We start from the raw sequence: 26038 nt of genomic DNA, 5'->3' as shown, positions 1-26038 counted from the left end.
TGCAGGCAAGCCATTCTTAGAAGGTGGATGCAGAGATACTGTAGATTTTGTAATTTCTGTTTTCGGCTGTTACCACTCGCGCATGTTTCTAGTCATTTGAACTTTCAGCATTTATATTTTGTACATATACAAACTTCAACCATGTGTGGGGGATTCACATGTTCCAAGAATGCTCTTACAGCGCTCAACATTATGTATATTGTAAGTAGAGACATCTCCATCCGTGACTCGTCACACATGTTACGAACTCCCGTGACGAGGTGCGGCTTCCATTTGCGAGCTGCTTGAATGGTCGCAATGCGTGCAGTTGGTCAGCTGGGCTCTTGCAATTGGCTTACATGTGTAGTTATAAATGGCAGTGATGTTTGTTGGATGGTGGCTTAAACGTATTCATTCATTCTTGTAGCTTTCTGCATTGACGAAAATACGAAGCAAAATAGTGGTGCCTCCAAGGCGCTATCAGTTGTTTTGACGTTTATGGGTTTGCGACGTTGCGGGGATCCCTATCCTTCTTTTTGTCGGTGCTCTTTGCCTCTTGAGAAAATCCCCCAACCACTTCCCCTCCTTCCATTTTCGTCATAGTGTTTCTCTCTGCTGAAACTAGTAGCTGTCAGAAATCACTATAAGCGTATGTTACTGTAGGTGATTACGTTGTATGTTGAGAAGGGAATGAGAGACTTAAGACCCAGGTTATCCCTCACTTCCGATCAGTGCTAATGTTCATAATTTCTTGTAGTGGGCAATGTACCAATGATATCACTCAAGCGAGAACACCCGGCGCTCCGGTGTTCTCATGCCGCACCGATGAAGTATTTTTTTCTCCGTCAGTAATCGGAAGTGGCAGCAAAACAACGGGACACAACTGGCTCGCATTGTGTTGAATGTTTGTTTCTATTACAGCGAACATGTGTGTTAGAATATTGAAAAGTTTAACTAGTCTTTACGACCACAGAGTACTAAGGTGACACCGGCTGGGCTTGCGGAACAGAGTTCTTACTCTAATTGAATTATTATTGAATCAGCACTGTTTGAATGGCTAAGAGAAAGAAAAAAAAAAATCTGAAAGCAGGGACATTAGAATTTGTCGCTGAACGATGAGAGCTGTTAGCACACAGAAGCCAAACGAACAAAAGAAACTGATTTCTAGTTACTGCAGGAGGTCAGTTCAAATATCTTTCGAACTTTATTAATTGATTGGTCTATAGTACACTCTGTGCCTTGTGTTGCTTCTCTCAACTATTTTTTTTAATTGTAAGCTTAATTATGTAATATTACCTTGTGAGCGTGCATTACAACAATGTTCTGGTAGAAATATGTGGATTCTGAATGTCCACTAAAAGAAAAAAAAAGCTTCCCAGTTGCATGCATTATATTCTCCAAGCTAAAGGATGTGGTGGGATAAGAAAGAAATTGGCACTTTTCTTGCACAGCAGCACTGAACAAGTGTTAAAAATTATTGCTGCCTAGCAACAATTCAAATGCGAGCCAAAATAAAACCGTACCTTGCTCTATACTTGTGTGGAACGACAAGTGATAAGCAAAAGTTAAGGCAGAACCTAATGTAAAACGTGTTTATTTTTGTTTGCCTGGTCAGTGTCATTTGGTACTGAGAGGTGGCTGGCAAACATTGAGGAAAAGCTCAGAAGTTCTCCCAAACTAGTGTTATCCCATGCGCAGCAGCATATTGCTTAATGAAGACTTCTACTTTTGCAGATTGTCTCCTTCATTCTCATTGGTGTGGCCGCATATGGCCGTGTGTCGAGCATCGTGACAAACATCACTATATTTGGTGCGGTGATTGCCTGTGGCGTGTTCCTGCTGCTCCTCTCCCTTGTTGGTCTCATCGGAGCAGTCAAGCACCACCAAGTGCTGCTCTTCTTTGTATCCTTTTACATGGCTGTTCACAAGACACATCCCGTTTTAATGGCATTTCTACAGCCTTTTCAAAAATTTGTGATGGCACTGTTCAAGGCTTCAGCATAACATAAGTTTAGCTGTAAATCGGGCATTTTCTTGGGTTGCTTGAAATTTTTTGCAATGGTGAATCTTACCTTGCAGTGATTGGCATCGGGATGTATCAGCGGAGATTACAGAACGTTGCTAAGTAGGTGCACACATTTAGATGAAAACAGGCATTTCAACTTAATAATTTTGATCATTGTAGACTTTTGAAATAGCAAGGCTAGTTTTGTATAAATTAAAAGGGGCTAGTTGATGCACATTTACATGAATTTTTTATATATTTCACACTGACAAACAAAGGGACTGTTGGAACAGCACACACATGGCGATTAAACACAGAACAATCTAAACGTGGATGATCACAATCACTTTTGAACAAAACAAGAACAGATAAATGTTAACAAAAGAGGGAAGACAATATAGGGCAACACCATTGACAGCTTGTTTAGCTTCAGTTTGCACTTCAAACACTAACATAATCTTTGCTATCTCTAGCTTCGTGAACAAGATAGAAGGCACAATTTCTTTTCTTCATTTTCCACTGTCTTCAATGCACAGCCACTTCACAAGCAGGTTTCAAGCAGCAAGCTACGGAGATAAGTTCGACTGCTGTTCCTGCACTGTTGCATGAATATGCCTGGTGTAAACAGGGGCCAGCAAGTTGCTGATTTATGCCAAACACAGCTGAGAAACATGCTCTGTCCACTCATCATGTCTCCGATTGTGAAGGCTAGGGTGGTTCCCCTGCTTGGACTGTAGCGCGAAGTGACACAGACACACAGTCTAGAAGCAGACAGGACGAGCGCTAACTCTCAACTAAATTTTTATTGAAACGAACAGCATATGTATAGGCGATTACAAATACTACAGCATATGAACATGACAAGGTCTAAAGACATCAGTAAAACATATCAAGAGGTAAGGAAGCCAAAAAAAGAAAACAACAAAAAGACACTACTTCAGATTAACACACGTGCTGTAAAGATACAGAAATTCACATTCTACAGAGACAAAGATGCGTGGCTAACGCAAGTCTCTCCTAATCTTTTGATGTGGAATGCCTCGATTATTTTCCGTGTGGTTTGGCATTTGTGTCCTGAAAGAATTTTTGTGTCTTCAAACAAAGGTTTACAACCGCAATTGAAACAGTGTGACACTAGATGTGAAACATTACGGTTGTTAAGTGAATGTTTGTGTTGTTTTAGTCTTATATTAATACACCTGCCGTTCTGTCCAATGTAAGTTTTCCCGCACTTGAGTGGGATCTGATAAACTATAGCAGTGCTACAAGGGACCAAAGGGGACACATGTCTAATGCTGCAATCATCTTTTCTTTTTTTGCCACTCTGCTCAAGTTTCCTATTTATCATAGGGCACATGATAGACAATTTACGGGGGGCTGAGAAAACAGTATTGACATCATATCTATTGGCCATGTTCCGTAAACCAAGGGATAACCTATGTACATAGGACACCACAGCAAACCTTTTTTTCCTTTTTCTGTTTTTTTTTGTTTCTTAGCAGGGCTTTTTACCAAATTTAAAAGCTTTTCACAGGTTTGTCTCTGTTCGAATGCGAATTTCAGTATCTTCACAGCATGTGTGTTAATCTGAAGTAGTGTCTTTTTGTTGTTTTCTTTTTTTGGCTTCCCTACCTCTTGATATGTTTAACTGATGTCTTTGTACCTTGTCATGTTCATATGCTACGGTATTTGCAATCACCTATATATATGCTGTTTGTTTCAATAAAAATTTAGTTGAGAGTTAGCGCTCGTCGTGTCTGCTTCTAGTCTGTGTCTGTGTCACTTCGAGCTACAATCCAAGATCATGTTACCGTGACAACTCACCCAACTTTCTATCCTTTTGGTTCACCTTCACCCACCAGCAGTCTTTTCATTCATATATATTGATAAAAATAAACCCATGCCCAGGGATACAGGACATAAGGTACATTAACGCCTAGTGCGCTCTCTCGGTGGGTGTCCACTTGGCACTCCATAACTGAGCGGTACGACAGTTAAAGAAATCAAGTCTCTTGAAGAGGCACAGTTATCACTTTGATTTATATTTTTTTAGTCCTATTTGGGAAAAAAGTTACAGTACTGTTGTAACAATGTTCCAGATTCCTCTGCAGTCTATTTAAGTCAGGTGTCTGAAGTAATAAAACTGCTCAGTAGCCTAGAGTTCTTACAACAGTGCTCAAACCTATTGAAGATGTCTCCTAATGGGACTTTTTCAAATATCAGTTGTGGTGATGCGCGACTCTCACGTGTCTCCTGATATGTTGTTTTCCCGCATAGCTCCTGTCTCCCGCAATCGGGCTTCGCTGCGTAACTTGGTGCTCGCGACAGTCGGTGTGATTGAAGCGCATTGCGAGAGATGGCGCAACTGTGGCCCTGCTAACACCGCCTAACAGCGGGGTTACTTGGGCGCGAAGAGGAGAAGGCTCTTCCTCTTTTGGCTCGGGGTCGGCAAGAGGCACGGACGTTCTGCGCGTGCGCAGATCCATTCTTCTGCGAGACCGTCTCGTGAAGCCTACCCATGGATGGACACAATTATTCGAACGCTCCACCGTTCGCGTGACCGTACGCGCGAACGACCAGGCGTTGGTGTCCAGCATGGGGCAAACATATTTGCTTGTTATCCGGTCGCGTTGAGTCAGACTTTCGTGATTTGTCGCGCGCTCATCGGCATGTTTTGGGTATAGCAATTCGGCTAGCAGGCATCGATCCATGAAAGGTGCAATAAAGGCCCTTGTGATTGTTTGCACTGCTGTGTTGTCATTCCTTTGTCCCAACAGCATGGGTGAGGACCCCACACAGTGAAATCCTAATTGATAACTGCACTTTCTTAAGTGATTTGATTTTTTAACTACGCTCATTTAGTTATTTAGCGCCAAGCGGATGCCCACCAATACAGGGCACTAGGTGTCTTGTGCGCCTGCTTCCCCACATTTCTGGGTCATGCAAATAGAAATCCAACTGCTTCCTGCAACGACTCGTCTGTGTTCCTTAATACCCCGTGCCAGTACATGGTGATCCTGTTCCTGCTCTTCGTGGTACAGTTCAGTGTTGCTTGTGCCTGTCTGGCCATGACGGAGGACCAGGAACGGGAGTTGGCCAGCCAGGGCTGGAAGAAGGCCTCACCTGCCGTCAGGGCCCAAGCAGAGCGCTTATTCCGATGCTGTGGCTTTGAACGCAATGCCTCGGACCCCACAGCGGAGCTACAGTGTGAGCATGTGCCGACATGCTGCCCACCACAGGAGGTGAGTTCGCTGCTGCCATCGTCTCTTCCTTATAAACTCGTGTGAACTAGTGCCGCAGTTTAAAGCAAACAAACTTTTGCCTGTGATGGTCGCAACGAAACTGGATACACACAGTTATTGTTCACGGAAGAGTTTTCACATAATAGGCAAACATATCAGCAAACTAGCATTCCATTTTGCACCCCCTTTTCTTTTTTTTTTAGTTGCACAACTTCGAAAAGCTTTAAAAAAATTAAAGGCATCAATTAATCTCATAGATCTTTATTGAAAATGTCATTGTAACATTCGATTCTTCGCTTGCAGCGGAAGGATGAGAGCAAGCAACCAGCCGACACAGACTTCAGTGACCAACTGCCTTTTATTCTCGTTCCCACGCTCCGCGAACTATGCCGCTAGCCAATGAACCAATGAGCAATGAGCCAATAGCTCCGTCCTCACAGTTGGCGCTCAGGTGCGGTTGCTCCGCAGAGGTCTGTTGGTCACGTATGCTTCCGTCACATGGGCAGGCTTTCGGTTTCGCCACAGCAGCCGGAGGCACGTCAGGTGCAGTGAAATCTGGGCACAGGTGCTCTTGGTACCGCCTCCAGGATCGACCATCCGGCAATGTGACGTCAGCGATGTGGTCGACCGTCGTAGCAGTCACTGTCGCTGGAATCCAGGGCGGACCGTTTCGAAAGTTTTGTGCATAGACATGATCCCCTGGTTGCACATGCAGCGTCGGGTACACATTCTTGTTATGGGCCACCTTCTGCTTTAGCTGCCTTGTCAGAACTGTGGACCTCAAGTCAGGATGCAGTAGAGTCAAATCTGTTTTCAGCTTGTGTCCCCTCATTAACTCAGCAGGAGAGCATCCAGTAATCTCATGTGGCGTTGTTCTGTAGTTCAGAAGGATACGAGCTAGCTGACACTCGAAGCCTCTGCCCACTGCCTTCTTCAATTTCGATTTAATAGTTTGCACTGCACGCTCTACAGCACATTTTGATGCCGGGTGATACGGCGGTGTCAGCACATGCTTTATGCCATTTCGCTGGAGGAATTCTTTGAAACTGGCACTCATGAACGCTGGTCCATTATCATACACGATCACGTCTGGCAACCCATGGGTACCAAACATGGTCCGCAAGCATGGAATGGTGGCATCGGCCGACAGTGTTGTCACAAGAACGACTTCTATCCATTTTGAATAGGCATCAGTCACAATCAGCAAGTATCAATTCTTGAGAGGACCAGCAAAGTCAATGTGGATTCGCGACCACGGCTTCTCAGGGAACGGCCATGGCGTCATCGCTACTGGCTGCGCAGTCCTCTGGTTCTCCTGACACACACAGCATCGACGCACCACATTAGTGATGTCTTCAACCACACATGGCTACGAGCAACTGCTTTCATTTTTGAAATGCCAGGATGGCCTTCATGGAGTAGGTGTAGCACTTGCTCTTGCAATGTACTAGGAATCACCACTTGTGAACCCAACAGGATGCAGTGTTCTTGCGCGCTCATTTGCGTAGTGCAATGTGCATATAGTTTCAGGGCAGGTTCCCGCAGTTATGTTCCAGCCCACAGTGCCTCCCGAACCTTTGATATTACAGGATCTTTGGAGGTCGCTTCAGCCACTACAGACGGTACCTACCAAGACCTTGGGGTAAGCAGCCTCGAGCATGAAAACTTCAGCTGGCTGCTCGACGGAATGTGCAGAAAGAGGCAGTGGTAGGCGACTCAAGCAGTTGGCATTCGTGATGCTGGCTTCGGGTCGGTACTTCAGCTTGTAGTTGTAAGCGGCCAGAATCAGCGACCGGCACAGTACTCTCGGAGAGCATGTCTCTGGCACGGGTTTGTCAGCAGCGAGCAGGCCAAGCAGAGGCTTGTGGTCTGTGACCGCCTCAAACTCTCGGCCCCATACATACTGTCGAAACTTGGTCACTCCGAACACAAGAGCGAAAGCTTCCTTATCCAAATGACTGTAGTTGCGCTCAGCTGGCGCAAGACTTCTTGATGCAAAAGCGATTGGACGCTCAGCACCCGTGTCGTCACGGTGAGCCAGCACAGCTCCCACTCCATACGGTGATGTATCAAAAATCAGTACCAAGGGCTTCCGAGGGTCGTAGTGGGCCAAAACTGCAGCAGACACCAGCAACTCCTTGCTTTGCCGAAACGCATGCTCCTGGTCAGCACCCCACATCCACGGTGTCTTCGCTCTTAGCAGCTCATTCAGTGGATGAAGAACAGTAGACAAATTTGGCAGAAATCGCCGGTAGAAATTTACAAGTCCCAAATAACTTTCCAGTGACTTCACATCACTGGGTCTTGGGGCCTTCAGTACGGCCTCAGTCTTCTCAGGGTTAGAATGGAAACCAGCTGACGTAACAACATGGCCCAGGTATTCCATCTGTGAATCCATGACGGTGCACTTGTCGAGCTTGAGCCTCAGCCCGGCTTCTTTCAAGCGCTGCAGTACACGGGCCAAGTTCTCAAGGTGGTCCTCATCATTGCACCCAGTCACCAGGATGTCATCAAAGTATACCACCATGTGCTGTAGTCCTCTCATCAAGTTGTCCATCTCCCGCTGGAAAACCAAGGGTGCTGAACTTAAGCTGAAAGGCAAGCAAGTGTACTGGTACAGCCCCATTAGCGTGTTGATGGTCAGCAGCTTTGAAGATGCTTTGTCCAGTTCCACTTGCAAGTAGGCATCTTTGAGGTCGAGCTTGCTGAACTTTTTACCCCCACTCAGTCTGACGAAGAGATCCTCTACACGAGGTATCGGACAGTGCCCAGATACAGTCACAGGGTTCACCATGACTTTGAAGACACCGCAGATTCGGATTTGTCCATTGCGTTTGAGAATGGGCACAATAGGTGCAGCCCATTCCGACATTCTCACCGGTTTCAGCACTCCGACATGTTCCATACGGAGCAGTTCCTCGTTGACATGATCTACCATCGCGAATGGTACAGGTTGAGGCTTGAAAAGCTTGGGCTTGGCGTTATCCTGGATCGTGATTTTTGCAGCCACGCCTTTGAAAGTTCCAAGTTCATCATCAAAAACACTGGAGTAGTCAGCCAGTACATCTTGAAGCGACGAAACTGCGTTCAGCTCTATTGAATTGCACAATTCTATACCAAGGCCTTTCATCCAGCCTTGCCCCACGAGGTACGTACGGGCAACTACCAGAAACAACATACAACTCCTCCTCGCACTTGCGGTTCCCAAGCTCAACAGTCACAGGCAGCCTTTCTAGCACAGGGGACAACTCACCCGAGTAGCTCTTGATGGCTTCAGGCGCACCAACGGAAACTTGCGATGAAATGTATCCCCAGACACGACGGATACACTTGCTCCCGTGTCAACCTCCATTAGCAACGAAGTTCCGTTCACAGTGACTTCCACACGGTACGGCTGAGTCACTTCTGTAGTGCCTTGCAGGGTCCACATTTCGTACACTCGAAGCACATGCTGCCGCTCTTCGGTTTCGTCCGCGGTTTTGTCGCAGCCAGCGTCATTCACGGCATGCACTGACTTTTTCTTCGACGCCGATCCTCTAGAGTTCGCAACGTTTTTCCTCCCCTTACACACACGAGAGATCGCCCTTGACCTTACAGCTGTGGCACACATTATTCCGGTGTCGGCACCGCGTCGCCAGATGCTCGTCACTGCAGCGATAGCACGAAATGGTCGCTTCTTCCCACCTCGGCTTCGCAAAGTCACGTGACACAACATTGGCCGGCACGGCAAACGGCGCAGGTGCCATCAAAAGCGCTTGTGAATCCTTGTTTGCCGCCTCCATCGTGATAACGTTTTTCTTCACCATGTCCAGCATCAAGTCTGGCAGCTCCAACAGTCACCTCTGCATAGCTTCATCATTAATTCTCGCAACGATGCGGTCACGCAGCATTCTGTCGTGAAAGGTGCCAAACTCGCAGTCGTCATCTAGTTTGTTCAATGATGCAAAGTAGTCGGCAGCCGCTTCACCTGCCTGTCACGTTCTGGAGTTGAATTTGAATGTAGCAACAACTTTCGATGGTTTCGGCGAGAAATGCTTCCCAAGGATATCAAAAATAGTGGTCAAACTTGCCTCGCATGGCTTCACGGGTGCCAGCAGATTCCGAAGCAGGGTGTATGTGGCCGGGCCACAACACGTGAACAAGACAGCTCGTTGCTTGTCATCGGGCATGTCGTTGGCTATGAAGTACTGTACAGCTCGCTCTCGGTACTCTTCCCAGTTCATCTGCACGTCGAACGACTCCAGCTTGCCGATGCCTGGCATTTCCGAAGTACAGGAACGTAGCTCAGGGCAGCAGTGGTACTAGAAACAGAGCAATGTGAGCAGCTTAGCATGTCTTCCTCGTCACCATTGTAACGTTCGATTCCTCGCGTGCAGTGGAAGGATGAGATCAAGCAACCAGCCGACACAAGACTCCGGTGTCCAACTGCCTTTTATTCTCATTCACACGCGCTCTGCGAACTATGCTGCTAGCCAATGAGATGGGATGGTGTTGCCATCTGTCGTTCTTCGCGGCAAACACTGTGGTCAAACACGACAGTCACTCTTCTGCTAACTCTAATGGCAGCAGCATTGCAGCTTTTGTTTTTGGCAAGGATTGGGGGGCTGAAAGGGGAAGTTTAGAGTGAAGTAACAGTTTCAAAGTTGAAAGGCTTCTCATTTCCATGAACATTAGCATATTTCAGGTAATTGTGACTGCCTGATGTCCTAAAGTTGAGCATGATGGCAGATGTACTCTCAACTTGGCTCTTCTTATGATTGTCTATAGATTCCACCTAATGGCACATGTGAATGCGAAGGATGCTGGTCTGCTCTGCATCAAGCTATTCGCAATGGGCTCAAGATCACAGGTGGCATAGGAATGTTCTTCAGCTTCACGGAGGTGAGCCACACATTGTTGCACAATGCATGTGCTTTGCTGGCAAACCTGCATGCAGTGATTTTAGGTAACGCTGCTAGATTTCTCTGATACCCATGCCACATAAGCAGTTTTGATGCCTATTGAAAAGTTCTCTTGCAAGTGACCGAAAAAAGCTTGTTAACGTTTTGCTGCATGCTCATAGTCTTGCGACCCTTGCTGCAGATAGCTGAAAGTACAGCGAATGCATTCACTAAATTTCGATCTTTAACAGCAATAGCCAACCGCACTCTGATAGCCGAATTATTATGGGTTTCTTTGGTACTGTGTTTGACTGACACTTCCCTCGTTTCACCTCTGGCCCCATCGGCACAAACATCAACAATAGAATTGGCGCCATTTGATGCTGCTTGACGATTCTAAGCAACAAAAATTCATAACAGCAACCAAAGAAGTCACCTGGGACTACGTCGCTATTTAATAGGGGTGTGCGAATGTTGCATAGTAGATTTCAAATCAAATCAGGAAAAAGAACCTGAATATCAAATATAATATTGAATATCACAAGATTTTTAACAAAATGTAATGCTTACAAATTTTGTTGCCAGTAGATATAGTGCTGGACATGCTCGGGAGTATCCTAGCATTGCATAACAAGAATGTAGTAAGCTATCAGTAACATAGGTAGGTACCTAGAAATCAAGATATACAGTACGGTATACTCTAATTAAAAGGGATACCAATTTAGTTTGCCAGCACTGATTACAGCTCGGTTCTGGTACATGAAGGTCTGGAAAATATATTTTTTTATCAATGGACTTTCTCTTGAGTAGACTCGAGTGCTTTGTTTTCCTCAGAAACTGTTGAATTAGAGATGTTCTGTAGTAGTGAATACCAATAAGCTTTTCAATTTAACAGTGGACCCGCGTTTTGTAGCAGTCTCCTATTTATAGCATAGAGAGTCATGCTTTCCCATTTTTCTCCAAGATAGATAGAATAAACTTTATTTTCCAACGGATAAGGTGGTCTACCCACCCAAAACCCACTTGCCAACTTTATGGTAGGTGGATTATCGTAAGGCCAATCTGTGCGACAGACAAGAGGACTGTGCATCATGTGACTCGCATAGCTGGCACCAGCAGTAAAGAGCAGGTGCTGTCTGCTCCATTTCATTGTCAGGTTTGGTGTCATTTGCCACCTGTCAGAGATACTAAAATCTGCAGGGCCATAGCAAGTTTGCGCCACCCCGCTCCCCTATCTTGTTCATCGGCCGCCCGTGCCAATATCACGTATTGCCCTGTTTCATATTTCATATTGCATATTGCAACGTTGAGACATTTGTATTGGTGAGTATCTACTGCCCAGGAAGTATATTGACTTATGATATGCACTTTCTTTGGTGCAGACGCAGTTAGTTGTTACCTTCTTAACAGAAACGAATACCCCACAAGCTCCATATCCATAACTGGCAATGTGCACAGAAATGACACTGACTACCTGAATGAAGAAGCATAGACACAGTGCTGTCATTCAGCTAGTGTCTATTTAGACACATTTACGTATACATGAATTCATGGAATATAAAGATAAAGCCAGGAACTCAACAAAATTTCCTGCAGCACATGTCGAAACACAGTATCACCTGATGTCCCCTCATAACGGTGACAGATATTGCGAACTGTTTGTCTGTAAAGTGGTGCCAATGCCATTCATCTGCATAAGTTAATCAGCTGTGCTATCTCTGCGACTCCTCTTATTTCTCAAATGACTTGCCATGGGAACTCACTGTTTCGTCTTCCCTTATCACCTAGTAGTAATGCTAGATAGTTTATAGGTTTTTTGTCCATGGAGGTTGTGGGCACACAGTTCTTTTCCATAGGCCAGGGGTGTACCATCGTGGATCAATTCAATGCAAATGAGAAATTATTAAGTTGAACACTTGTTACAAGGAATGACTTGAGCATATAATCTCGCACTGCCGGTTATCTGGTCACCAAGAATAGCATAAGCTCCAAACCGCTAATATATTGCTGACTTTACACGAAATGGTAAAAGAGTTGGAGTTACATGGTAATAGTATTACAACAGGTGGTCCCAGAGTTTTGAAGAAACTGCCAGGGGGACCTCCTATGATTACATAAATAGGGTTGTTATACAAAAACAGCAAGGAAGTACGGTCATGTGAACATAGGTAAGTTGATTATCTATAACAGGAAATTGGATAGATAGGTTAATGCTAATACTAAGTATTAAAAAAAACATGAAAACATGAAAGTTTGGGAACAAGCAGAATAACAACAATTAACAAGAAAAATCAACCTGTCAGGAGAGACCTAACTTGTTTCATTATCAATAATATTAATTATACAAGAACAAAGGTATACAGCAAAATAACATACATATTGATAGTTAAGAAATTAAGATGAGTCTGTTAATTCCTTAATGAAATAATTCTTGGTGCGCATTGAGAATGCATGAACATTGTGTGATGTTTTTATTTCTAAAGGTAATGAATTATCTATGGAATAGAAGACAAGAGAATTCAATCTAGTTAGCCTTAACGCGTTCATGTTACATTTGTCCGCGATGGTACATCACACTGTGCTGCCTAACCATACCTGCCTAAACTAACCCTTCTCTGTTCTTTGGTCTTGCCCTTTCCTGCCTGGCCTTCCTGCAGTTCATCGGGGTGTGGTTGACAGTGCGGTACCGCAACCAGAAGGATCCTCGTGCTAACCCTAGCGCCTTTCTGTAACCACTAACCCCACTATCCGGTGGCTTCTTGAAATGGCTCTTTTGCAAGGGGGGCTCTCTCTGGCGCCACAAGGTACGCAAGCTTTGGGCTGCGACTCATGTGTGCCACACCCCTCCCGCCTCTGCACCACCGATGTGTACGCCCACAGAATGCTGTACTAAGAAATGTGGCATTGCATTTGTTCAGTCATTGTTTGTTTTTGTTTGTTTATTTGTTTATTGACAAAACAACGCTCAAGAGCGGTTTGTTTTGGTGCCAAGGCAAAAGTCTGCACTAAAGGCCACCTGACCTGGCCGTTGACACCAGACAGCACGCGCTGCAGACAACATGAGCGCAACATGCTTCAAAACACACTGCAAAATATCAAACACATACAAATTAAAATGCACGTACAGAGTATCAAACACGATAAAGCAAGATAAGGAAGAATGACAGAATTAGTTGTCAACAGATTCATCATCAACATGACAGATTACTATTAAGGCCAATGGACTACAATTGGATTGAAGAGAACAAAAAAAAATGTTCATCAAAATTACAACTGTGGGAGGAAATACATTTTAGTTAGTTTTCTGAAGGCAAGCAAAGAGGGAGAACTCTCCATTGTATGTAAAAACGATAGATAACAATTCAGAAGGTTCGGAATTTGCCATTTTAATAATTGCATACCTTATCTAGTTCTCATTTTGATCTTTACGAAGTTTTTGATCCTGAAATGATATGGTGTCTCCGTATTTGCATATGTATGAAAGAACAGCTCACGATTTGCTTGTAATTCGAGAAAAATCGATTCCAACAAACACTGTTTATACATCATTTCTATATGAAGTATCCGGTTCTCTGCAAAGTAGGGGGATGTATGATCACGACTAGATATATTCTGAATGAATCGTGTATTTTTCATCTGCATTATGTATAGTCGATCCAAATTATACTTTGATGTAAACCCCAAACTAATAGACAATATTGCATACGCGAATGTACTGTACTAAAATAATGTTGCCCTTTTAATCTTATTGTCAACAACGTCCGATAATACATGTGATAATCAAGGATAGTATACATGGATTCCTCTGCTGTTTGACATGGTTTTGTTAGTACCTAAGCTTCCGCTTTTGTTCTTTGGTTCACACATGATGTGTGCTAGGCTCATGTTTCTTTAGAGCAGTTAAGGCTGGGCTGCATGGAGCGAAAAAGCAGGCTAAAAGTGATGAACTTCACCTGGCAGCGCACACTCGACCCCCAGTGTCAATAAATTTGACACTCGCTGCTGACCTGGTTTAATTCGAAAAACTTTGTCCGGCGAACTTCACCGTGCTTCACCGCCAGAAACAGCGAGCTTGCCTCGTGTGCTCGCCAGGCATCATGATGAGCGATCCTTCTCCCACTTCTGGCGGCTGGTTGGGAGCCGCTGCAAGTTTTTGTTCTTTTTCCCCTAGTGGGGCACTTGCAGAGCGTCTGTCGCGTTGACAAGTGCCTTGAGGGAAAAAAGGGGACGAGCGATTATAGTTAGAAGCCAATTGTGCCTGGTTTCCCGGCTGTTTGCATCTGTGTGGCCTAGACACCACACGGAATGTCTGGCGTCGTCTGAATTGTGAGCTGCTGACACCCGTTTCATGCCAAATTTCAATAATGCTATCCTCTCTTGACTGCAGTACTAGACACCTGTTGTTAAAGCAGGTTTTTGAACAGGAAATGAAACCTAAGTGAACATGAGACATCACAACGTGTTTTTACAGAAAGAAAAGTGAAGGACTAATGTCGCTGTTGAAGAATAACAAAACCTTCTGCAACGTCTCTGCATCGCAGTTACACTTAATCTCCGTGACCACTGCTGCCCAGGCACTTGCAGGCTTGCATGTGAAACAGGAGGCATACATGCATCATTCTCCAAGCTCGTGCCAAAACAACTTAGTCAGACAGCACAAAGCCAGCCCGCTAAAATGCTTACAGCTTAATGTGTGTAGAAATTGTTCGTAAATGCACGTACAAAACTTTATTTTTTGTGATTGCTTAGCCATTAGCGACAGATATTAGAATTATAACTCTTTTGATCATTATTTTGTTTTACAGAGACACTTTTGTGGAGTCTCTCATTATTAACAGCAAGGCGGCGAACGCATGTGGCTTACGCTTCTTTTTCGCTCCATATAGCTCAAGCCAGTGAACATTCTAAACGTGCCAGGAATCGCCGTGGATGATCATGAAGTGCAGTGACCACTTATGTCTTGGGCTGGCACTGCTTTCTACTTTCTTGAGTGAAGTTGGAGTTTTGAGTGGAGGAACGTTCTAGAACACGAGGGTTAGGCTGAGCATGTTGATAAGTCTAGGTGATGTTTGGGAAATAACACTCGCTGTGAGTTATTACTTGTTGTGTTCTGAACGATTGTTCTTGATCATGATGTAATAATGAAAAATATGAAATGGTAGAAAATTTAATGAGCCAAATGAAGGTGATCAGTGATTTCCATACAGTGAAATTCGATGAAAAATGGGCATCATGATTAGCACTGTATTAATTACATAATCTTTTTTGAAACCATAACGCTGAATTTTAGGCAAATTCATGCACTGCCCGTCATTTCCATGCTGCCTAGGTGGCCATACTTCCAGTGCATGCAGACACTATATGCCATATTTCCCTCTAGCATTCTTGGTGTGAAACTATGGTGTGCACCCTTCCAGGACATATTGTAATGCCTCAGACTTGACCAGCTTGGAATTAGCAAGTTTCCAAATACAAGGGCTTCGGTGTTCATTGTTTATTCTGCTCACTCTGTTCTCTTCCATCTGTTTTTTTAAAGCTCTTCCCTATATATTTATTTTTTATATTTGTGTGTGTGAAAAGCTTGAGTTTTAGGCCAGTGTTGCTCTCTGCTCATTTATATTAGTAAACATAATTTTTTATTTGTTTCTGCTGTGACATTAAGATGTTTCTGACTGCATTTGCTATTTACAAGTGTTTGCACCAGAAATTGTATAATATCTGCCTGCTTTACAGCATTCACTGACAAAGTATGTATAGGTGACAAGGACATTTTTTTGTAGTATTACTTGTCAGTGCTTGGGTGCTGTAAAAGTTTAACATCACGAAAGGGCTAATAGCACAGGCAATTAAAGTCAGTGGCACTCAACTGTCCATAATGTGTGAAACTCATTGTGCATAGTCTTTTGAAACGCAGGCAAGTGTGTCCTTTCCATCAAAGCATTCAAATTATCATGAAATGGATTCTTCTACAATTGGTGTGTATGTGCACGTCTATGCTTCGCTGCTAGTTTACATAAAAAGGAATATCTCGCTGTGGTGGTGTAGTGGCACTGGTGTTTGGCTGCGAAGCCAGAGGTCAGAGGACCAAATCCCGGCTGCCGCAGCTGCATCTCAGTGGAGGCAAAATGCAAAAACATGTGTACCGTGCATTCAGATCATTCAGATAAAGAACCCCAGGTGGTCAAAATTAATCTGGAAGCCCCCACTACACACAACCTTTGTTCGTATATGCGTTTGCTTTGTGTATGACAGGGCTTGAGTGCACGCTTGCGCTCATATGTGCCAGTCTGACCATGATGTGTTGTGGATCGGCTTTGTCCTGCACCAGCTTCACCGACGGATAGTAGCCACATCCAACTTGCGCATTTTGAAACGTTGTCAATAGCTCAACACAAATGAATCGTGTGAAGGCTTCTAACTAGGAGCGGCCAGGAGCGAGCGTGCGCTGGCAGGCATGCATGTGGTCTGGCCTTAACTTTCACGTGGTTCGAGGCTAGTTCAGTGTCAACACTACTCAAAATTAGCGAAGCCCAATGGCTACGACACCTTCGGGTGGCTGAAGTTTCATTCCTATGTGGGCGGCCGAGCTTGAGCAGCCGATAGTCGGCATCTTCCGGAAGTACGTAATTTTTATCGAAATTAAAAACCAGATTTTCGCTTACCTCAGCCTGTTCATTAAACTGCATCAATAAATATACACAGTAATGATAGGAAGAAGTGCACTGATGGAAACACCCGTCTTGATTGATGTCACCTGTTGGCCAATAGCAGCCACATATGGGAATCTGATATATTACGAAATCAGGCATTTGAGGAAAAGCTCACCCTGTGCTCCGCTTGTGAGCTTCATGCGCGACTGCAAAATTTGGTGCAGGTGTTCACAGCAGCGTATGCTATTCACAGACTTTTTTTTTTTTCACCAGGCCTTAGGGGTGGTTCAGGACTCCTTTAAACTGTTCTCTCTTCAGAAGTGGAGCAAATGTGTATGCATGTGCCTCATGTCTTTTTATTCCTTTTAGTAAAACTTCTTATTTTGACTTTTTGAAATTTTGAGATTTTGGTAGTAGTGTGATGATGGTAATCTGGTTACCCCAGGGAGGGCTTTGTCTGGAGGTGGGCCCACAGGGCCTTCCCTCTAAATTTGACTATTTTTGAGAGGGGGAGCAAGCCGCAACTGATCTGACCTCTCACTCTCTCTCTCTCTGTATGTATGTCTATATATATATATATATATAGTTGTGGCTAAGGAAATCAGGCTGGCCCCTGTAGTAAAATGAAGAGAGTACGACGTATGTTGAATTAGCACAGTACACTTCACTGACATTTCAGCTGGTGGACCAGCCTTTGACAAGTAACTTTAACAAAGGCTGGTCCACCAGCCAAAACGGCGGTGAAATATAGTGTGCTAATTCAACATGTGTTGTACTCTCTTTTTCTTCATTATATAGATATATAATAGGAACGCAAGAAAAGGGGGTTAACCGAGGGGCCTGATTTTTATTAATCATATCATGAGAAGCCAACAAACAAAGACACAAAGAACAACATAGGGGAAATTACTTGTATCGACTAATTGAATTAAAGAAATGATAAATTAATGGCAATGAAAGTGGATTAAAAAACAACTTGCCATGGGTGGGGAACGATCCCACGTCTTCGCATTACGCTCGGCTGCATGTAATTTCAGGCTCTAAATCAAAATTCTGCTTGCAACAGTCACTAGAATATTGCTTTCTCTCTCAGGTTTAACACATTTTATTAAAATCGGCCCAAGGGTTAACTCAGGAAAGCATTTCTGTGCTTTACATGTATTTGAACAGGCAGCATTGGAGTTACGCCCTAGCTAAAGCGTCTTCTCAAGTATCCTTCTCTTAATACGTGGTTAGAGACGGTAGCCACTGAAACAACCAATGTGTTGCACAAACATCGGCAAGCATAGTTTGTTGGCTCAGGTTAATAGAATTGGGCGCAAGGCCATCTATTTGTTGGACAAAACGTCATGGTCTGTTCAAGAAAACTGCTGTGAGACTTTTCTTCCTTTTCCTTAAACTTCTTGAGTGAACTTCTGTGGCCTGCTCACGTGTGCTGGTGCTGTCATCATATCATTGTTCCCTTTTTTCCCCTCTGTCAGTTGGTGGCTGTGTTTGTGGCTTACCGTTACCGGCTTCAAAAAGACCCTGAGGTGGATCCTTACCTTCTGCTGGGTGGAGGAGCTCATGTCACGTGACAAGCCACCCATCTGTCTATGTCTTCTCTGCATATTTTCTGACATTCCCCGCACCCAACCACCTACACACACACATGTGCACATTGACACCAAAGCCTTTTCGCATTATTGCTCTTGTATGGTCTGTGGCTTGTCCTATTGTTTTCTGTTGATCTGTTTGTACAGAGTGCTATTTCAGTTTTTTTCTCCTCTCTCTCTCTCTGGACATTACGATGGTTGCTTTATGGTATATCCTACTGGTCGTTTCAGAGCTCCCTGGCAGGGCTGCAAAGGTCTTGTAAGAGAGCAACTAAGATTTATTGTGAGAAAAAGTGGGTGTTCTAATGGAACAGTAATGCCAGATTATTGCTGCTAGACCTACTCATTCTCATAGTTCATTTTTAACGTCTTCTAATTTGTCATCACAATTTCACTGCATGCCGAATCTGAGCTCATCAATCCGAATGCGTTTCTTAAGTGAGGGAAATCTTGATTTCGACGTCATGTGTGGTCATCGCACAAGAACACGAGCATGTTGCCATCTGTGGCTCAGAAAACAGCACTTTGCACATGGTGTTTCCACTGAAGGTGAACAATCAAAGAAACTCCTGCTGCTGCATCCACTTACAGACTGCCATAAGATGCAAGATGGTTCACTTGGCAAGTTAGAGGTTCTTTTGTGGGAAAATATGCAAATATAATGGCAATGTTTTGTGCTAGATGTGCATTTCAGTTTTCTTTAATGAGCCTACAGATTTCACACTGGGGTAGCAAATAGTGTGAGGCTAATTTGGCATGTTCTCACCTCGCATACAAGAACTCCTAACTGCAATTTGAATGTTTTTCTTCAAGCAAAATAGTTCAGTCTATAAGAGGTTAAAGCGCTCGCTCACAACTTTCATAGCACTGCCAAAGTGCTTTGAGATGACCATTCAAATGTACCTTATAATGGGCTTTCCGAGAGAAGTGAGGTAGATCTGTAAAGGAACATGGTAAAACAGAAATTGATTTAATTTCCTTGCAGTGTTGCAAGATTAGTGGCAACATGGAGTCACATTTTGTAATGACTCTTTTTTGTCAGTCCATTCCTCTTTTCTTTTTTTTTTGCTGGCTAATGCGTGTCATTGCATGCCATGTCTCACTGCTCTCAGCCACTCGGCACGATTGTCATTGGCACAAGCACATAGTGACATGCTGTCTTTGTCGAGATTAGCTGCTGGGCGCGAGGGATGAAAAGAACAGAACGCATAGTTACAAAATACAGCCCCTGCCGCCTTGTAAGGACGTTCTGATACCTTTGTTACATGGATGGCTCTTACTGCCCCCGAGGTAACTATAGTTTTAGCCACATATGATAACTTCGTGGTACTGTGCTTGGCCACCTCAGTTGTGGCCTTGATCAGCAGAATAGAATATTGGAGGTGTACGGTGAAATATAATTTCCAGCACCCTTGAAAAGTGGATATTACTGCAGCTTTAAATAATGTTTTCATTAGAATCGACAGTGGAACTATGACGGAAACTGTAAGAAGGGGAACTGAGGGGCTCAATTTTTCATTAGACTCGACCACATGAAGTTTGTTGCCTTCATGTGGTTGTGCTGATGCATGCAGGCTTTGCGAGTGCAACAGCAGCCAACTGTGGTTTGCAGTAACTGAAGTTAAGCCCAGTTACTTGTGGCTAAAGTAAACTTCACTTGCACTGCCTGTGTAACAGGGGTGTCAAAGGGCAGTTTTGGAAATTTTGTAGATGAAACAGCATTGCCAAGTTGGATAAGCTTTCTCAAAATGTGTGGCGTTCTTGCTCAATTTCCTGACACTCAGCACACACCTTTACATTCAGCTGCTGATGCATGGCATACATGCTTGAGATTTCACCAACAATGTTAGGTGTGGCATTGTAGTACGTATTGAATGCAAAAAGGCTTGAATGGTGGTGTTTCAGAATGGGGATTGATGATGGTACGATAGTGCTGGTGTCAAGGCTCATGTAATTGAATAGGAAAATTTTAAGGAAATTTCTAAATTTCTTGAGCTGCAGAGTGTCGCATGCTTTTAGTCATCTGCTAGCTGCTGCAGGTTAATGGGTGTAGCTAAAACATGAAGAGGAAATAAATTTTGCCATCTAAAGCATGAGTTTTGTCAGTGTTTCGTTGAGATTAAGTAGGCAAGGTGATTGGCTTTGTGTCGAAACCTCTCACCTTATAGATGTTCCATGTACCTAACCAAGTCTCTTTCTCATCCAGCACACATTCCATGAAACAGTAACTGCTCATAGCAATACATAGTTGGCTTAAGTAACAGCATCTCGGCCATCTTCGTGACATTTTTGACAGAGGCTCCACTGGTGCACATGTTCTTGAGTTACACGCATGTAGAAATTAGTACTTGCAGTTTTTTGTAGTAACACTACATACAGAAAAAGCTCGTTAATTCGAATTCCACAGGCATGCTACGAAAATTCGAATTATAAAAAATTCGAACTAATGAAAGTCAGAAAAAGATAGCTCGGTTAAGTCGCATATATAGTCCGACATAGCCTCAGCGCGCACGTGCGCACACACACTACATTACGTTAGCGAGAACACCGTCTATAGTTCGAAGCGCTGGCTAAACCAACGTAACTGGATGCAGCCAACACGGCCCGACGGGCCCGATGTCGAGATAGCTCATGCTCCATCCACGCGTTTGTCGCATCGACTGCGCCGACCCACATTGTATGGCGCAGAGAAAAAAGGTGCCTGTGCCGCTTCACCGACGGTTTTAGGCAGCCATTCAAAGCGGCTCGCGGGTTGGGGATCGTTCTGTGCAATGTCTGGGGAAAAAAAAAAAAACAGCCGATGGCGCATGCGTCGAAGTCTAGAGAGGACGGCATTTCGGCTGGCGAAGCGCGATCGGCCACACACGACGTGTGCCGACACGCGCCGCAGGAACAAGAGCTGCACTCTAAAATTCACTCTCGAAACACATCACAACCTGCTGCGATATCAGTCTCCGTTGCACTTTCGTAGGTGCACCAGCTGCACACTGCCGAGTTCCACTATACGCATAAGTGGCACACAAACACGTATCCCAGTGATCCTTTCCTTTGAGTGATAGCCACGAATGTCGAAGGCTATGCTTTTGGTACTGCTAGCGCCGATAAACATCACGGCCACCATGTTATAGTCATTACCTGGTGCCGCTTCTCGGCAGAACACCTCGTTAATAAAGAGCATACCCTCCAAGATCTGACATGAAAAAAGAAAGAAAAAAAGGTGCAGTTCTGCCCGCAAGGCGAAGCATTTGTTGTGACAGCAAATTAGCAGACAGCGATATGAATTAAGGATAGTACTTTTATTGGCCGTATCAACTTGTAAACATTGGCTTGCTAACTAAAATACTAAGCCTGATGTCAGTGCGTACAGAAAACATGAACACATCACACATGATTACTACAGACACTCGCTGTCAAAACACTGGCATGAGGAAACGTAGCAACAGCAGCGAGCGTGATATTCGTGCTGTCTATCGCTTCAACGCGAATTGAGCGCCGAGAACACACAGCAGTGGGGGGCACACAGCTACGACCTGCCGACGCAGCTAGACCGTGCTAGACCGGCTAGACTCTGCCCCCAACGCAGATCGCTCTCAAGATACGGCCGCGCGCAGCTGCCACGTGTGCAGTTGGAGCCGGAGAGAACCCTCCAGGTGCCTCGTAACGTTGGGTGTCTCGCGTGCTGCGAGAGAAGACAGTGAGCTTCCTCTTCGCATTTGTCCCTTTCGCACAGGCGAGATTGAGCATTAGCTCCCTCGGCTCCCCTCACACGCTTTTTTTACTCGCACATACAGCGTAGGGCACGCGGCGACGGTGACGTCGACGGCAGAAATGCGCTTGGAGTATCCATGTAATTGCTCCTGCAATTAGAAAATACATAATAAAAAACGCAGCGCCACGTTCACGTTTTCACGAGAGGGAGAGAACCGACCTGCAACATACGGCCGCAGATGGAAAGAGCAAAGCTGCGCGGCGACAATCGTCGCCAACGTGCTTCCGCACACTAGCATTCTCCCCGTTCACGATGGCGTGGAGTTTGAAATATTGGCGGCGATGTGGATTTCAGTGTGAATTAGCAGGATGCGTTACATATTGCTTTCAATACACTGTTGGATGTACTGCGGCAGCTACTTGGAATTATCCGAAATTTCGAATTAACAAGCTTTTACTGTATTGTGGCAACATACAATTGAAAAAAAAAAACTGTTGGTGAGTGAGAAAGAACAGGCAGATAAGTGCATACCTTATAAAAGGCCTCACTCGTGTTTCTTCCTTGTACATGTAATTTCTGTTGCTCTATTGTGTTGTCTCGTTGCATTATTGCTTTTTTTTAGGCTGCTCAAGAAGCTTTAAGTGAGTCTTCTAGACCATTTTTTTATCTTTATTTCTTTTGGAGGTATAGAGTCTATGAGTGGCAACATTTCTTGTCTTCGTCTGCAGAACTCTTGCCCTTTCGGAATTAATGCTGCTGCATGTGGCTAAAACCCTCATCACATGCCCCTTTTCAAAGAGCGTTCAAACAGAAAAAATCTGGAAGCCCTGTTGGTTCCCTTCCGTGTCCTTGTACAAAGGAGCCAATAAGGTCGACTGATTTCAGTTGTCTTTGAAAGTACATAACAGGACTACAAGAGCAAGCGAGTTATCCTGGTGTGTGAAAAGAAAAAAAATTAATGTTGCACAAGTTTTGTATTGAGAAGCAATGTAAATGCAAGCACATAGTAATCGGCATCCCAAAGTAAAGGAGTGCACTCAACGAATTAACTGTGTCTAGGTTTGGCATCTTCAGCTGGGCATTGAAGAGTCGTAGTCAGGTTGTGTCCAAATATGTAACAGCATGCAGTCTGACATAGTGTAAACACTGTAGTGTTTATTGATTAATGTGTACTTTTGCACATGACTGTATTAGTGTAATATCTTGTAGCATGCAATCATGTGCCAGTTGTACATGCACATGCTTGTATCACTCCTTGGCAAATGACTGTAATGTGCTAGAATGGCTTACAAACACTGCACAAGATTTTAAGGGCATTGAATATCAGTAGCCGGTTTGCCCAATGAGCAGACTTAATTTCCTGTGGTCAAATTCAAAAAATCTTCATACATAACTAGGGCAGACTCAGTGCAGGAGATGAGAATGGCAGCAGTGCCTTTTTGTGGCACTAAATATTTTAACTAGAATATGCTGCAAGCATTATGGTTGTGGAAGCTTTAGAAAAAACATTTTAGTAACTGGAGACGCTCTAGCAACACATGGCAGGCACATACAGAAGGCCCACTTGTTTTGTCACGTGTTGCAGTTGTTGCAAAGCATTTTCCAAAAATGGGATTTAAGGCATGTGCCATTAGTGAGCACTGCTGCCATTTTATCTCTGTGTAAGCCCACCTCAGAAAATGCATGTTTTGACTTGTAGTGTTTCATTTTCATGGACTCTCTCCCTGCTGAGCATACATTTCAGTGTTTAATCACCGACTGCTTTGTGTTCTTGTATTTTTATTATCTTGCTTTCAAGTGGTTGCCAAGGTAATGATATATAGCATCTCCTTTTTGGCTATGCCTTGAGCATTCCTTGTAAAGTGTAGTTTTTCACCCTGAATTTTCAACAACCAAGGAGGTTTAGTGTACTTCATGTTTACCTCCCCATGTCATTCTTATATTGCTGCTGTATTAAAGTCTGCTTCAACTTGTATTTTGTACACATCAGCCAAATTTAGAGGTTTCATTTTTTTTGCATTTACTTCCCAGCAATTTTTAGAGTGGAGTTACGTAAAGTGGTATGTACATTGTAAAGCTAAAAGTGGAAATATGATATTTAGTAGGAAATACATTTTTTTGCAGATTTGTTTTCTTGTTTTATAATAAATGTGTTTCAGTGCATTTACATAATGAATTCTCATTTATCAACTTACTCACTGATTGGCTGTGGAATTTCTTCATGCTAGAGGTGGTTCACACAGTTGCAACCAGGAACAAAAATATACCTACATTAATTGTTCACACAGGTATAGCTTCATATAAGGGGAAAAAGTGTGAACATTGGTTGCCACACACCAGGAATAATGATGTAACAAACCGGTAAGTTGTGGCAGGACCTTTTTACAAAGCACTGCTGTGTTAAAGGGACACTAAAGGCAAATACTGAGTTGACGTGGATTGTTTAAATACCATTTTCAGAAACCTCGCAATGCTCCTTTCGTGCCAATAAAATAGTTTACGGCAAAATTACATCTGAAGGGTTCGAATACCTTTTTCGAAATTCAAATCTCCGGTCACCCAACCAGGGGGGGGGGGGGGGGGGGCATGGTGACGCTGCGTATGCTATCACCACACTTTGCTGCCATCGATGAGTAAAACAATGCCCGACAGACGGCGGTACAGAGCCAAGACAGTGCGGTGGATTCGCCACTGCAGCTGCTTTTTGGTCGGGTGGCATAGACCGTTCGGGCATCCCTCGACATCGCATAGAAGTTGAATTCTCTGCTACTTGCAGTTTGTGAGAGTTTCAAGCCAGCAAAACCAGCGCAGTACTATGCGGTAACAAAACTACTGAAATGTGAAAGCATGGGCGGCGCGGAGTCGAGTGAAAACGAAACCTTTCGACTGCCCGCGTCTGTGTCAAGGGTAATTTCAATTAGTTCCTTTTTCTAAAAATGGAATAGAACTGCACAAGTTGCATTTTATTTTGTCTCATAATACAATACAAGGTTGTTTTTTGCAATGAGTGGTTCAGTACAAGCGACAGAATTTAACTGAGGAGTGCTTTCGTCATTGGGCAAGTACTTGAATGTCCCGGGGGAGTCTCTAATCGTGCCCTGCACCTACCTCAATTTCTAGATTATGAAGGCTCTGTTTGCGATAGTATTGACACCTTAGAGACTGTTGAACACTAACCTATCACTATAGCATGGGCACGTGCTGGTGGGTGAGTTGGTTATGCACGTGGTTGTCTCGTGTCTCCTTCCTACGTCCGTTGTTTTATTTGGCGCCTTCGTTGTAATCAACTATAGCATGACTTAATATTTGCCTTTAGTGTCCCTTTAAGCTCACTGGCAAATTAAATGTGCACCTAAACAACTAGCTGTGTGCTGTTTTTGCAAAAAGATGGACTAGAACGTTTGCTGCTTTATCTTGGCACAATAAAATGCTCAGTATAGATATAACTGAGTAAAAGTGCACATTACAATATCCTTTTTGTTGGATATACAATACCAGTTAAGTACAAGAGTTCTGTGGTTGAAAAGGCACACTTCATCTTTGACCTGTGCTGCTAGTATATATGCATCAGCCAGTTAATGCATTATTCTCTCTTATATTGGAAGGTCGATTCTGGTACATTCTAAATTTATTCAGGCAGGACTAGAATAGCCGACACTCCTTTTGTAAGCATTCTTCTGGTTTTTCACAACTCTCACCATATAGGCATTATACAAATACATGCCAGATTTTAAGGCTCTAAAATCATACCTGTGACATGTTTCTGCATAGTTTTCTGACAACAAGCAACCGTGGATTTTCAAATGTGCACAGGTGTGCTACAAAAAAAAAAAAAAAAAAAAAAAAAGGCTGAATCTGTCGGAACTTCTACTCTGGAGTTTTGATCTCAATTCCTTGAAGCCAAGAGCTTTCTAGAATTCATACAGGTACGCAGTCTGGGAATAGGCCAAGTAAACACTCTTTCACAGTTGGGCCAGC

The 26038-nt window shown here is 43.9% G+C and overlaps 1 protein-coding gene across 3 annotated transcripts; it reads left to right on the top strand.

Annotated features, from left to right (window-relative positions):
• Positions 1 to 24236, top strand: Tsp97E (Tetraspanin 97E). Of its 3 annotated transcripts, XR_012828412.1 has the most exons (6): positions 3 to 201; positions 1714 to 1881; positions 4990 to 5226; positions 9994 to 10107; positions 12764 to 12910; positions 18238 to 24236. XR_012828412.1 is itself a non-coding variant. In XM_075691935.1 (5 exons), the coding sequence occupies exons 1-5, from the start codon at positions 28 to 30 to the stop codon at positions 18331 to 18333; spliced, it is 789 nt and encodes a 262-aa protein (XP_075548050.1). In that variant the 5' UTR covers positions 1 to 27; the 3' UTR covers positions 18334 to 24236. The 3 variants fall into 3 exon arrangements, 2 of the variants coding, with proteins under 2 accessions (XP_075548050.1, XP_075548051.1); XM_075691935.1 differs by lacking the exon at positions 12764 to 12910 and having other exon boundaries at positions 1 to 201; XM_075691936.1 differs by having other exon boundaries at positions 2 to 201; positions 12764 to 24236.
• The last annotated feature ends 1802 nt before the right edge of the window (positions 24237 to 26038 follow it).

Source organism: Dermacentor variabilis, chromosome 5 (assembly GCF_050947875.1).
Source record: "Dermacentor variabilis isolate Ectoservices chromosome 5, ASM5094787v1, whole genome shotgun sequence".
Classification (NCBI taxonomy): Eukaryota; Metazoa; Arthropoda; class Arachnida; order Ixodida; family Ixodidae; genus Dermacentor; species Dermacentor variabilis.
Note: the sequence above shows the minus strand (reverse complement) of the source record. Positions and strands in the feature narration are given on the sequence as shown.

What these genes read in the sequence shown, in the direction of transcription:
- Tsp97E (XM_075691935.1), top strand. Translation starts at nt 28, where the DNA reads ATGCAGAGATACTGTAGATTTTGTAATTTCTGTTTTCGGCTGTTACCA. An exon ending in CATGCTGCCCACCACAGGAG is followed by an intron (nt 5,227 to 9,993) that starts GTGAGTTCGCTG and finishes GATTGTCTATAG; the next exon opens with ATTCCACCTAATGGCACATG. An exon ending in TGTTCTTCAGCTTCACGGAG is followed by an intron (nt 10,108 to 18,237) that starts GTGAGCCACACA and finishes CCCCTCTGTCAG; the next exon opens with TTGGTGGCTGTGTTTGTGGC.